This window comes from Citrus sinensis, chromosome 5 (assembly GCF_022201045.2).
Source record: "Citrus sinensis cultivar Valencia sweet orange chromosome 5, DVS_A1.0, whole genome shotgun sequence".
Taxonomy (NCBI): domain Eukaryota; kingdom Viridiplantae; phylum Streptophyta; class Magnoliopsida; order Sapindales; family Rutaceae; genus Citrus; species Citrus sinensis.
In genome coordinates, this window is record NC_068560.1 from 16,970,712 (window position 1) to 16,985,624 (window position 14,913).

General features: G+C 33.3%; 1 protein-coding gene across 4 annotated transcripts in view; it reads right to left on the reverse strand.

Annotated features, from left to right (window-relative positions):
- Window positions 1–5,187: 5,187 nt before the first annotated feature.
- The window catches only part of LOC102623904 (probable disease resistance protein At4g27220), a 90,958-nt gene continuing 81,232 nt past the window's right edge, over window positions 5,188–14,913 (reverse strand). For 2 of the 4 annotated variants that reach the window (XM_052442709.1, XM_052442711.1), the window contains exons 2-5: window positions 7,721–8,623; window positions 6,929–7,408; window positions 5,609–6,442; window positions 5,188–5,475 (exon numbers count right to left, since the gene is read on the reverse strand). In XM_052442709.1, the coding sequence (XP_052298669.1) occupies window positions 5,419–5,475; window positions 5,609–6,442; window positions 6,929–7,408; window positions 7,721–8,623 (2,274 nt within the window). In that variant the 3' untranslated portion in view covers window positions 5,188–5,418. Of the gene's footprint in view, window positions 5,476–5,608; window positions 6,443–6,928; window positions 7,409–7,720; window positions 11,009–14,913 lie in introns of those variants that run through there. The other 2 variants (XM_052442712.1, XM_052442710.1) reach the window with 2 other exon arrangements.

Sequence of the window (14,913 nt, forward strand, 5' to 3'; positions counted from 1 at the left end):
CCCCAATTGTTCATTATTTCACACAGCACACCCACAACTTTCGACCATGTGCACTTCGCCCCTATTTCCGTTAAAAAATCAATTAATTCTAACTGTTTAGGCTGTTATAAATTTAAAAGACTATACTACCCCTATTTTGAAATGAATTGGGTATATAAGTACTAAAATACCCTTACAACTTATAAAATTTAAATCAAAAAGTAAAAATTTATTATAATATTTTTAAAATTATATGGAAACAATTTTTTTTCCGAATTACGAACCCAAGATTATAAACCTAGTAAATTACAAAATCAGAGGCAAAACATGATTCCAATGTGAAAGAAGAAAATCAAACACACATTCATCAGTACATTGCAAAATAAGTCCAATAATCCCACCAAAACAAATAAAACCCAATAAGAAAGAAACCCTAAACTAATGATACCAAAATCCCTGAGAGCAAATTTCATTGTAAAATTCTATTACAAAATAAATTCATACTAAGAAAATTCAATAAAAAGAAACCCAATAATCAAAAACCCTAAAACTAAAGATATCAAACCCTAAATTAAATTATAGAGGCGGCGAAGAAGATGACAACATTGGCTTTTCGTATAGCATCAGAGGCGACGATTTCGAGTGGAGGCAACTAAAGCGTCCGATCACAGCGGGTGCATTGTTTTGTTGTTGTCCATTCAAGACGGTGACACATCATGCCAGCAGGCAGCAACAATGAAAGGCTAGAAAAAGAAGAAGAAGAAGAATAAGAAGAAGAAGAAAAAAGAATGAAGGACACAAAGAAGGAGAAGAAGAAGAAGGAGAAGAAAGAAGACTGAAGGAAAAAAATACGCGAAGAAAAAGAAGGAAGAAAAAAAAAGAGAGAAAATTATCATTCGACATTCTACCCTTCTTTCCGTTAAGTTAACGGTAGAAGTAGATTTGAAAGAAATGGGGGTGGTGTACATGGTCGAAAGATTGGGGGCACAACGTAAAATGTCGAGGGCTAACGCTGAATTACACTTTATTTAAATTAAATTATCCTAATTGTATTTGTCTGTGATTGTGACCGGAACCGTGACAATCACTTAGTATTTTTATTAATGAATTAACAATTAGTTTATCATTAGACGGTACTATGATAGTTTTGTCACTATGTTTGTTACCATTTCTTTAAAAAAAAAAAAACATTACTTCTACATGTCAAATCGTGCAACCACGATTTAATGAAAAATTAGAAAACAACACGACATCTCGTGGCTTAACAAGGTAATCATGAATATCCCTTATTTTCAAATATATATATAGACCTCTTTTTGTATTTAAAAATAGTTACATAGATCCTTAATTTGTGTGTCCGTGGATAAATTTTCATGATCATTTTTTAAAATAAGGGATTTTTGTGACTATTTTGTCACGTCCTAGGATGCCGCCGTTCTTGTCACCAAAAATTATTCTCATAAGAGTAATGATTAATTGGACGTCAGCAATGAGGGCATGAAAAATTTTTGTTTTGCATGGGATCCAATAATTTTAATTACCATGGTGGTGACAGACCCAGCTGCAAAATCAACTGATTTTACAATTCTATTGAAAATTCTTTAAATGATCACTTATCTAGTTCTACTATATCCTTAAGCATATTGATTTTGTTACTTATTTTCTAGTACTTATATTTAGGCATTGAAATTGGATTGCATAGACTAAGACGATTACTTGAGCTGAAAATTTTTCAAGTATGGCGGAGGGGAAAGTGAGAGAGCCGCTATTGAAGAAGAAATATTATGAGAACTGCTCAAGCTGTAAGGTTGATAAGCTTAAAGAGTCGGAATGAGGCTTACCAATTCGCAAGCTTTTTATTATTTGGATTGTTGTGCTTGCAACTGGTAAATTTTTCAACTTCAACTCGATATAATGATTTTTGAGAGAACCATTTACAATGATTTTGGCCTATTGTGCTCTTCTAGTTTTGTCCTTAATTCTTTGGTGATTTTTTTTTTTATTCAGTTCTGCCGGTCGCATCTCTCTTTCCCTTCCTTTATTTTATGGTGAGTGGACTGTTGTTGCCTTCAGCAGAGTAGTTACTAGTGAGAAAATTTATATTTTTCTATCATGCTTGCTGATTTTCTTAGAAATATAAGAAAAGACAAGTTTTATCTGTCAAACAATTCATTGCTTTTTCACAGCAGTATGTTATGATTTCTTTTCAGATTAGGGATTTTCACATTGCAAAAAGGGAGTAAGATATTGGATTCTATGCTGGTTACGTGGGTGAGTTATTTTATTTATTTTTATTGTGTTTAATAAATGACACATGGTATGGAGTCCTTTTTTGGTACAACTCTGTAAAAACATTCTATTGAGGGCTTTACAACACTGTAAAGGCACTGTACAAGGGTTTTACACTGCAGACTTGCGCCTTTATACTGTAAAGGGCCAAGTGTATGCTTTAAAAAGTACAGATGTTCGCACCTCGAAATAATTAACATATATGTATGTAACATTTCAAATTCCTCAAGAAGCCATCCTGACAAACCTCTTAATACCATGATGAAATTGAAGGGTCTTCATACATGCTTGGCAGAGCTCTAACATCTGTTTTGTGGGGATTGGTGGCTGACCGCTGTGGTCGAAAGCCTGTAATAATAATAGGAAGCATCACAGTGTTAGTGACCTGTATTTTCAAATGATCAAGCTTGAAATTGATGATGCTTTAGCAATTTCTGGGTTTCTTATTTGTCTTAAAATGCTCACAGGGTTATTCTTAACACTCTGTTTGGGCTTACTGTGAATTTCTGGATGGCCATAACTACAAGGCTTCTCCTTGGGGCTTTGAATGGTTTACTTGGACCAATTAAGGTATTGATTGGGGGTATTTGTTGATAATTCCAATTTAATTCCTGTAAATATTTGTGCTCAAACTTCTCTTACACCACCAGGCATATGCATGTGAAATATTGCGCGATCAACACCAAACTTTAGGAATGTCAACGGTGAGCTTCTCAGTTCGTGTATGATTGCAAAGTTCTTGAGAAATTTTTACTGCATCATTTACCTTGATAGTTTGTTTCAAACATATCTGTTTATAAAATACTTTTCTTCATGGTTTTGGTCCCATAACTTTCTATGTATGTACAGGTTTTATCGATACCGCTTTTGACAAGTTACACTTACATAGCAATGCTATCTGGGTTCAGCCTTGCCTTTTTGATAAATTGTGCTTCTGTGATGAAGAATGTTTTATCTGTAAGTGGATATCCTAATCATTGATCCATATACTAAGGTTATATTATCCATCAGCAAGTATGTGTAAAATTATTTTGTCTTTTTTATTAGAATTGCTGTAATTCATTTTTACTTTTCCTGAATTGTAACATCAGGTGTCTATAATAACTGGATTGTTCCTTCTGCAAAACAGAGCAGTGGTAAATATATTTTCTTTTGTTTGTTTAGTACATTTCCATGCTTTCAGCTTTTTCAAATTTTGTATGTGCCAAAGTTTAAATTAATTGATTGGTTTATGGTATAATAAGAGGTATGATAATTTACTAATGAAATTTCTCACTAGTTTGTGAATTACTTGGTGCTAATTAGCTTAGTTAGCTGCTTAAACTAAAGTTATTTTTTTCATTCTGAATTCGGTGGAGGCACTTGGAGTAATATTGACATTCAAACCGTTTCTAACTCAACGTGCCCCGTGAGTGGAGAAAAGATGCATCTGTTGAAATATTCAAATATATATCAAGCAAATTAAAGCTTTCAAAATCTTTCAACAATTTGATTGTTTGATGTGGTTGCCACTTGCCATATTTTGTGTTACTTTTCTAAAGGCTTAAATATGAAAATGGTTGTTGGTGCTCACGCCAATTGATTGCTGGTAACATTAATTGTGCAGTACTTGTCAGAACTACCACAATTTATCTTCACAATGATGCTAGCTAGAAAGAAAATTTCATGTTAAGTAAAATATTGAAGCCATAAAGAGTCTTATTCCAGAGCCTTATTAAGTACTAAGTTTTCTGCCATGCTTTCAAAGTTTACAAATTCGAAGCTTGGGGATTCTGTAACAATGGAGGATAAAAATTATATAAGAATATTATTTTGTACAATTTTCATACAACCAGACAGAAGCGAGCATAATTTTTTTATCATAACTCAGATCAAAAGACCTTCAATGATGTATAATATGCACATAAAGCTAGCTCAGAACCAGACATTAGAACTTATGATGAAAGGGAAACATAGATGTTGAGATTGAAAACATAGAGAAAATTTTTTAAAAAGTCTGAAATTTTATTAATAGAAGTTTGAATAACAAAATTAGGGTATTGGACCCTTTTTACACAAATTCTAAATATTATGTATTTATCAAAATAGGCAAACTTGAAATATTATTACATAATAACGTTCCCCTAACTGAAATAAGAAAAATAAAATAAATCATACTTAAAATGTCACACTGATCCATAGCTTGTAAAATAGTCTTAGAATGTCAAAATATTTAAAATGGAGTCCAGTTTGGAGTTGCTTCAATGATTAAGTCTGGACAGGATTAACCATTTTATCAGTTCCTACTTCCCCACTGGTTTCTACCAGTGCTTGATTTAAGAATTTCTCTTTGTATGAACTATAACCCAGCAGGAGATATTACCAAAAAAAAAAAAACTTATTTCAAATGACGCACAGGAGAAGAGTTACCTGAATCTTCATCAGTATCCAGACATTCTACAATCACAGAGTAAAGAGTTCTAACAGGAAAAACTGAGAAAACAACGTTCTTCTATACTTCTCATAAAACTAGACCAAATTAGTCCCTTTCTTGGTATCCAACGTTTTCAAACAATATTTCCACAATATAGTTTTTCATAGCGAAGAGTTTTGCTTTGATGGTCTAAGGATTTGTTCTAGGCATAATGCTCTGATTAGATTTTGTTTATTTTTAATTTTTTATCCGATGAATGATTTTCAGCTAGTCTTAATTATGTGTTCATAGGGAAGAGCATTTGGAAAGATCATCAAAAAAATAAAAAAAAAGTTTCCAAAGAAAGATAGGTGTGAAGCAAACCAAACCAAATGAACAAACTAAAATAACAGAACAGCAATGATGTTTTCAAGGAATTATAAAATATGAAGGCTTTTAATGAAATTTTATCATACAAAGTATGCAAGGAATTATAAAATTTTAGAAAACAAGGGGAACTCTCAAAAAAAGAAAAAAAATACTCAAATTAAACTAGACTAGAAGACATTCAATGATGCAAAATCTGTCCACAAAAGTCTGAACGAATCATTAAAATTGCATTCCAAATTTAACAGTAAGCCGATTGACCCATTCTAAATAATTCAAATGAAATTGCGAAACAAGCCATGAGATCAAATAAATGAAATAAAAATTAATTACCAGCTGAGGCTTTCTTCTAAAAATTCACAACTCCCAAGTCATAAGAAGCCTATGAAATTAGTCGTAATAGACAACGACGACGGCACCGTCAACAGCTGAAAATAAGATTCTTATTCATCAATTTAAACTTTTACTTTATAACAAACATCTTATCTATATTTTATTTAAAAAAAGCAAATTTTGTAAAATTTTTCCATGGGAGATAGAGAGTAATATGTATATACGTACCTTCTCAGCATGTAATTGTTGTATGGTTGTGTTCAGATCATTATTAGCCCAGCGCCGTTGATCCGCTGTCTCTCCATACTGGACGTTTACTCTCGGAGGCGTGATTGATTCTCCTGTAGTGAAAATCTTCATCTTGGGACAACCAATCACTTCCAGATATTCCAAAGATGGGAATCTGAAGGTGTAATTGGCAGAGCAGAAACTTGTGAGACTTTCTAAATCACACAGAATCAACGCCTTCAATTTGCTGAAAACAATCTCTTCTTTTTCAACTCCTTCTTTGTCATTTATTACCACCTCTGTCATTGCTCTGCATCCATGTATACTCACTGTGACGAGTCGCACCAGAGTTTTTTCTGTGGAGAATGTTACCATGTGTAACAATTTCTTGCAACCGAAAGCTACAAGTTCTGTTAGGTTCCGAAAAGATACCGATGATGATGGCAATAGAATTAACAGACTTTGACAATGATATACTCTTAGAATTTCAAGATACTGAAAAATGGGGCCAAGTTTGGAGTCTTGTTTGCACAGCTGCTTCAGATGATAGTGCCGGTGCAGCTCTAATGTTTTTATCATTGCCAACTTCCCCACATGTTTCTCTAAGCTTCCTTCCTCCGAAAATACCTCTTCGTTGAATGCCAAAAAAGACAGTACGAGTATTTCGAGATTGTGAAATCTCTCCAGTACGTTCCAGATTGGAAAACAAGCTGAGTCATCTGCAGTAATGTCTAGTTGTCTAAGATTGCCAAAAAGGTGTTGTCGGAAATCGGCCTGCAAAATCATCTTCACATCTTTTCCACTTAGTGATAGTTCCTTCAAGTTGGGTACGATCTGATCATCATCAATCATAAGAACTAATGAGGTCAATTGATGTTCTTTCAAATGATTTTGAGTAATCCAATCACAAGCAGTGACTTTATAGTATTTATTTTATATTAATTTTACCCCTAAAAAAAATGAATTAGTGATAAAATTCATTATATGATTTTTTTATATGTTAGTTTTAGAGGTAATAAAGAGATTAGGGAAAAAAACGAAATTATTTTATTGCACGATAGTAAATTACTAATTTATTTTGTAAGTTTTTCTATATGGAAAGACTAAGGATTCTTTTATAAATGTTATACCTAAAAATGTTCATATAATTATTAATTTACCGCATTGATCCCTTAGTCTGTGGTCCCTTAGTCTAGACTAGCAAAGATTATTGTATAACAAAAGTTTTCAATTTATTAAGTATTAATTTATCGATACTTTGCATATGTTTCAAAGTTAAAAATAAGCTATTGAAAAAAAATCTAGAAAATGGTTTCATACCTTTTCCAACGGCAATAGGGGCTGTTGTGCAGGAATACCAAGTTGATCATTCTCATTATTCTGCGATAAATCTGCAGCGAATATCTTTAATTTGTCACAACGATACACTACAAGAATTTCCAGTGCGGGCCATTCCGAAGTATGCATTCCAGGGTACAAACATCTAAGTTTTGGTAGATCTTGGAGTTTCAGAGTGGTGAGCTGTGGAAAGACAAAATAAGGGATCACTTGATCTGCTCTGTTTTCAGAAATGATCTCCTGTAAATCCTCACAGAAACGTATATCTAGGTGTTGGAGCTGCTTAAGGCTTCCGATCATAGACGCTGAAAATATGTATTTTAATTTGTGACAACGCCACGCGATCAATCGTGTTAAACTCTGAAAGTGAGGAAACACGGCCGCCGGAATTTGATTGCAATGCCAAATCTTGTCGACATCAATTTGAGATATCTCCAAAGCCTCCAAGTTAGGCAACGCAACCTAAAAAAATAAGAATTTCTCGTTAGATCCAATATCCATATGGGAAGCACTTGTTGAAATTTTCTTCTTTGATTACAAATTAATGCAAGTCAGAATCAATTTCCAACTGACAGCTGAGTTTGATGCATTCTAATTCATACTACTTGTTAAGAGCTCAATTAGTGAGCGTGTGAGATTCTTTTTATCCTTTTTTCCATTTTCTTGCAATTCTTTAAATGATTTAATTATTTTCCACGTATGACGTCAAAAGAGAACGCATGATAGAATAAAATCTGTTATATATATATATAAAGAAAATGTTAGCCTACGCACCTTCTCGTTGAAAAGCAGAGTTGAAGTATCCAAAGTGATTTCGCTGGAGCTATACGTAGTCGTCGATTCCTCTTGCGACGCTCGTCTGTTCGGTGATGCTGAAGGAGTCTTTACTTCACGGCAAAAACTTGTAACCTCTGGAAGATTCCCCAGACTCAAAGATCTTAATTGAGCAAACTCTATCTTCTCAATTGCATTATCAACTTCTTCCCCAATTGCAAAAATCTCTTTCATCTTGCTGCAATTAATAACTGCAATTCTCTCAAGTCTTGGAAGGCATTTTGTTGTAGAGAGCCAAAAGATATTACTCAATTTATCACAATTATATGCTTGTATGATTTTGAGTTCGTTGAAGGACTCTACTTTGAGCCGATCAATACATATCCTCTCCATGTTGATCAAATTGTGAAGGCCAAGTGACTCCAAAAGAGGAAAGGCATCAGAAGCGACCATCTCCCTTGAATCGACGATGCAAAAGAAGTCAGGATTATTTTGAACCCCGAGAAGCTTCAATTGTGAAAAGCCCTCCGTGTCCAAATTGAAAAGAACGTTCTTGATACCTCGCAGCTTGTCCAACAATAAGTATTCAACGTTATTGATGCCCTGCAATTTGATGGAGCAAATGTCCATAAAATCAAGCTTGAGCTTCAATGCTCTTGAAATCTTGCGATTACTGTCGATCAAAAAGTGCGGCCGACTTTCAAACCAATATTGTCCAAAAAACACGGGATGCCTGAATGACTCATTTCCAATAGATATTTTGAACCTTTCGAGCTTTCTGGCCAAAAAACCTTCTGGTAAAATACTGTCATTTTTAACGTCAATTTCTAGAGTGGTTAGCTGAGGTAAATGCATCAATTCGTCAAGGCTAGCATTACTTCTTTTGCTGTTGGCTCTTTCAACCTCCCATTCAATGAAGCAATTACCCATATACAATTCTTCTAATCGGATTAAGCTTGATATGACATTTGCGGCAATAACTTTCAGAAGGAAACAGTCTGTTAAATCTAACAGCCTTAGCTTAGACAGTTGACCTAGTTCTTCGGGCAACTTCTTAATATCAGACTTCAAAAAGCTAAGGACTTCTAGATTCTTCAACTTCCCAATGATTGCTATGTCGCCCAACGCACTTTGATCCAGACATAGTGTGTGAAGATTTACTAGAAGATCAATTGAAGATGGAAATGAAGAAAACTGCATTCGAGTAAAATCTAGAACTCTAAGCTTTTTCATCCCTACAAAAAAGTTCTCAGGAATATTGATTTCAAGAGAAGAATCTTTGAGAGAGAGATATAAAAATTCAAGGTTTGGGCATTCTAATCCTTCAGGAAATTCACGATTACTATTATTTCTTAAAGAGACAGCATTGCATTTTCGAAGTGCATCCTCATCTGGCCAGTCCCACACATCCTCATTTCTCACCGAAAACACATGCTGGTGGCGGCATGCAATTGATATTGCGACATCGCGAACAACATCATGCATTGAAAATTCTTCATTGCTATCACCCTCAAGGAACAAACAAGAGTCTCTAAGTTCATGGACCAATGCATATAATTTGTCTCGTGCATCTTCCATCTTATTGACTCCTTTAAATATACCCAAACCCATGGAGTACTTAAACAGGTCCAAAGTATGAATACCGTTACCCATTAGACTACCGAGGAGAAAAATTTTCTTGAGTTGCTTACCTTTTAAATGGTTGAAACTCAGCTCAATACTTGAATAAGTCTCTGCAGATACTCCTTCGAAGTTCACCATTGAAGGCGTTCGGAGTTCTCGCAAGGAATTCTTCCATTCATGCAGACTCTTGCTTCTCAGTGCCTTTGCTACCATACTCAAGGCAATGGGCAAACCTCTACATGCCCTGGCGACGTCTATTGCTGTAGATTTCAACTCACGATTTTCAACATCATCACCGGCCATCATCTTAAACAATCTCCAAGCTTCTTCTTTATTTAAATTGTTAATCAAGAAGTTGTCTTTAGATCCCATTTTCAAGAGGACACCACGATCTCTTGCCGTCAGCAGTAGTTTGCATCCTTTATGATCTTCCCCAAAAGGAATTCCAACGGTCTCCAAATCAAGGTGTTTCCAGATGTTATCCAGAATCACAAGGATCTTCTTCTCATTTCTCAATCGCTCACATAGCCTACTTGCTCTTCTAGATTCAACTTCCTCGTGCAACTCCAGGCTCAACTTCTCGGCAATTTCCTGTTGAATCTTTTTTATGTCTGGAGTTTGCGAAACCTCTGAAAAGACCACCATATCACAGTGCTTGTCTTCCGTAGCTTGCCTGGCGACCTTCTTCACCAGTGTCGTCATTCCAATGCCGCCCATGCCGTACACCCCAATGATGCTGACATCAACATCGATCAATGCGTTTTTTATAGCCTCAAAAGTAGAACGTCTTGATTCGAAGGCCTCGTAGCCTTTGTGAGACTTGAGCCAAATCTCCTCCGGAATGGTACGGTGGGAAATTCTATCATCAAATCTCCCAGCTTCTTCTCGGAGTTTAAAAAGGGCCTCCTTCTCTGTTTCTGCTTTCTTTCCATGCTGATAGCGAGTAATCCAATTAGGAAACAGCCCCGTGAGACATCGTTCATTTGCTTTCTCTTCGTCTTGAATGAATTTGGCTGCCTCCTCAATGCTCTTGTTCGCATTAACCAGCCATTTCTCAACCTTCTCTTCAATCTTCTCACTTTTTCTTTCAGCCTCAGAAACGGAGTTATACCAATAACTAAATTCGCGTTGTGCGTGAGGAGACAAGCAGTTTACAATGCTTTTCAAAATGTCCATTTTTTTTTGGGTTGGGTTGGGGGGGAAAATAGAACAGGGTCAACGACCGCGCAATTGATAATCAAGTAGAAGCAAAACAAGGCAAAATTGGAAAAAGAAATGATATTTGTACAAAACAAGGGGAAAATCAGTGTAACAGAAGAGAATCAAAGTGTTTTTGAGATCAGAAAATTGAATCAAGAAAAGGGTTGCTTGATCCAATGAAAATGCAAAGAGCTGATGGAAAAAGGGGACAAAGATAAATAAGAAAACGGCTAGCACGAGCAGTGACCACGATAAACAGAAGCAAAGTGTGTATGAGATCAAAAGACGAAAATCAGGAGAGGTTTTCTTGACTGAGAATTGAAGGCAAAGAGTAGGAGCTGACGAATACGGGGATCAAGAGGGAAAAACTGCTTGCTCGTAAAACCACTTTCAAGCGAATCTGATAAAATTATTTCAATACTCGTGGGCGACTCCTTTTTAAACTGCAGAAGGAAAAAAAAAAGAGTTCTGAATTTCAATTTATTAATTTTTATCCTAATTTATGTTGAGATTCGTAATCTCGTCTCAATGATTAATTAGTAGATAATCTTTCTAACAAATATGTGTTGAATAGATATATTTCTTGACTATTAGTAAGTTAGATATATATTAGCATAGGAATGAAAGTACCAAGTTGTGTCATATTAGAATAAAAATTTGAGCTAAAAATATTTTTCTATGACCTTTTAATTATTTGTCAGCAAATAATTAAGTCATATAAAAAAATTAATAATCTGAATTAGTCTTTAAGAATTGTAAATATTATTTTTATTTTTAATTAAAATATCATTATTTAAAAATAATTGCTTGACTTATATTAGTAACATTACGATTGTCGTAAAACATGTGATCCTCATCAAATATCCATTATTTGCGATCCTTGATCAATAAAATATCTAACAATATCTTCACCTAAAGTTTGAGACACGTGATCCTTATTCCACTGCGTCAATTACACTCCAGACCAATGCTGCCGTCATTATCGAACGGTCGATATCCAACACTTGCACGAAGATTCCAAGAAGTTGCGTGGCTGCCGACTTTTAGATGCAAAGCCTCATTGTGTCGATGTTACCCAAAAGAGAGCAGTCCGGGTAATTGCCGAAACTTAGAACTAAACAGTAGCTTAATCAGAAAATCAAACGCCAGTAACCGTTAAAATGACCGATAAAAATATAAAGAAACCAAAGCTTTAAAAGAAATCAGCCAAATCACGAAGATTGAAGAGTAAATCTATGGTTTTAGATTTTAATTTTATTTTTTTAGATAATAGATATTATTTTGATGAATTTTTAATATTAGAATAATGTTAGGAATTTCGATAGTAGAATTCTAACTTGAGATCCAATTGTTATGTATCATTTTTTTATTGGATAATGAATTTCATAACTAGTAAAATTAATATTTCGATCATCTAATAAATGACTATCATATCAGTTGAGACTCAATTATTGGGATCCTTAACATTGCTCTTAGTATTAAATTGGACATCTTAGCTAAAACAAATTAGATTTTAGGCTTTTATCCAACATCTCTTTTTTTTTTTTTTTTTTTTGGGTCTATTTGAAGTGAACGAAATAAAAATACAACAAGTTCAACGACTGGGCAATTGATAGTCAAGTAGAAGCAAATCAAGGCTAAATGGGAAAGAGAAATGATATTTGTGCAAAACAAGGAGAAAATCAGTGTAACTGAAGAGAATCAAAGTGCTTTTGAGATCAAAAATTGAAGCAAGAAAAGGGTTGCTTGATCGAATAAAAATGCTAAGAGTTGATGGCAAAAGAGAACAAAGTTAAATAAGAAAACAGCTAGCGCTAGCAGCGACCACAATAAACAGAAAAGTTGAGATGGATTTACAATATTTCTGTCTTTCTTCATGCTTGAACAAATATTGCTCTATAAAAAAAAATATTGAGCGTTTTTATTATTGGAATCACAAAAGACCTACACAATATAGCAAGTGACTAGGAATAAATAAGAATATGTAACTCTCTCTCTCTCATTCTCACTCTAGCTTTTAATTGTCACTCAAAACCCAGAATTCATCCTTAAAGTGTAAGCAAATAAGAGATGACAGCGTCTGGTTGTCATACGTGCCTTTTAATTTTCGGATGACATGGCGTACACTTCTTCTGTAAACCGAACATGACATGTCGTACTCTTTGTTTTGAGATCATATTTCAAACTCTTCATGCTATGAATGAAAGATAAACTACAATCATCAAAATATTTAGTGTTTATTTGGTAATGTAACGTCATAGTTGTTGTGAATTGAAATTATTTATGTAAAATAAAAGGATTTGGGTCATCGTTCGTTATTTTCTGGCAATATTGTCTGGTCGTGACTATTTGTTAAATATTAAAAAAATAAATTTATATTTATTAAGTATAAAAAAATAAACAAACAAAAATAAAAGGAAAAGTTTATACATTACATAAAATAATAAGAACAATATCAATATTTCACACTCTATAATTTAGTGATGTGTTATCCAACTGCCATACATTGGTCCCAAACGGAGACTTAAATATTAAAGTCCAAAGTTATTGTGATGATGACTTATAATTGTCAAACTTGACATACGGGTAATCATGCATTATAAGGTGCTGATTTCTTCAGATCCGAACCTTATTTTTCATTTACAAATAAATAAATGATGTGACTTCACGGTTGGCGGGGTCCTTGGTGTTATTTGGGCATTTCACTAAATAATTGATTGTAGCAGGAAGATTCCTGGAAGTTGCCATTTGCCAATTCTACTAACATTTTCAAACTTGGAAAACCCTTCAATCAATCTTTTAGTGGTAGGCTCTGGTAGCTTGGTTTGATTATGACATATGATTATTTGATAATAAAGCTAGAGGATGTATTAATATAAAATTTGTTTATTGGTGTTGAAGTTAATTATCTCATTAATAATAGTATAAAAAGTTAATTACTAAGAAACACATAGCAGTAGTTAATAGGTGTCGTATTATTGGGATTCTGGGATATAATTTTATATCATAACTTCGTAAGTGTATACTTACTCATCAAACTAATAAAATTATTTAAAAATTTCAGTTGGAAAAAATAAATTATATTATTTTCATTTCAAATAATCTATAAGTTAACTCAAAACATAATCAAGCTGAGAATTAAAATAATGCTACTGTATGAGAGGATTTTTATTTTTTCCCGAAGTTTCACTAGGAAATTATTGATACACAGCTTTATTCGGATCATCTCAGCTCAAACAACAAATAATTGAAAGACTAAGCTAAATAGACCAGCCAACAACTTTGCACAAGAGAGTTCAAAAATTAAGGTCATGGTATTAAGGTGTTCTATCTTGAAAAGTATAGCGTAGTAATAAAATAAAAACTAATAGTCTTTGGTAAGATATGACATTTAAATAATAATTTTCACAAAAATACAAAGAATATTTATAAAGTACTTCTATAGGGAGGACACCATCACTTTGTTAAAGTGAAAATATCAATAATATACAAAAGACATATATTTTAACTCATTAAAAATTGTATTTTTTTTATCTATTGGTGTATTGAAATATGTGTTATTTAGTTTGTTAGTGATATCATTACTTTGTTAAAATGAAAATGTCGTTACTAGAGAATCATTATATATACATATATAAAGTGCTTCTGTCCAAGACCTAGACTTTATTAAAATTTAAGAACGCAAATATATTTTATATGGTATAATAGTGTAATAACATCACACAAATATATCATTTAGAGTAATAGTTTTTTGAACTTTAATAAAGTTCAAGATTATAGAATGAATGATTTTTATATATTATAAATTTTTTTATCATAAATGGAGGACAAAATTAACATATTTTCAAATTATAATAAGTATTTATCAAATAATTTAACATTGCAATTTCTCCTAACTAGTATAGTAAATAATACGACCTAGGAGATACATTCAAAGCATTTCATAAGTTAGTTGTTAATAATAAATGATATATGCAGCTCCAATCATCATTGTACGGTGAGTAATTTCCAGTTATAAATAGATATTACTCCCTTCCCAGCAATTTTTGATGACTTAATTTAGTGGGATCAAAATCAACATTGAATTTTTGACCAGCTGCCAACAACTTGTGAGCAGTTCACAGTGGGTACTGCACATGATGCCTGTTTCTCCTTTTGCATCTATTTTTGTTGTTAACATTAATTTCAATAGCAGCTCGTTAATCCCAATTGTTGATTTGGGACTAGATAAGAATTTATCTTGGAACTCCAATTCTCTCAATTATTTTAGTTGACAATATATTTAACATTATTAATTGCATATTATTTAATTATCAGTATATAATATTCTTTAATTTTCTAATTTTATAGGATTAGACACAAAATTGATT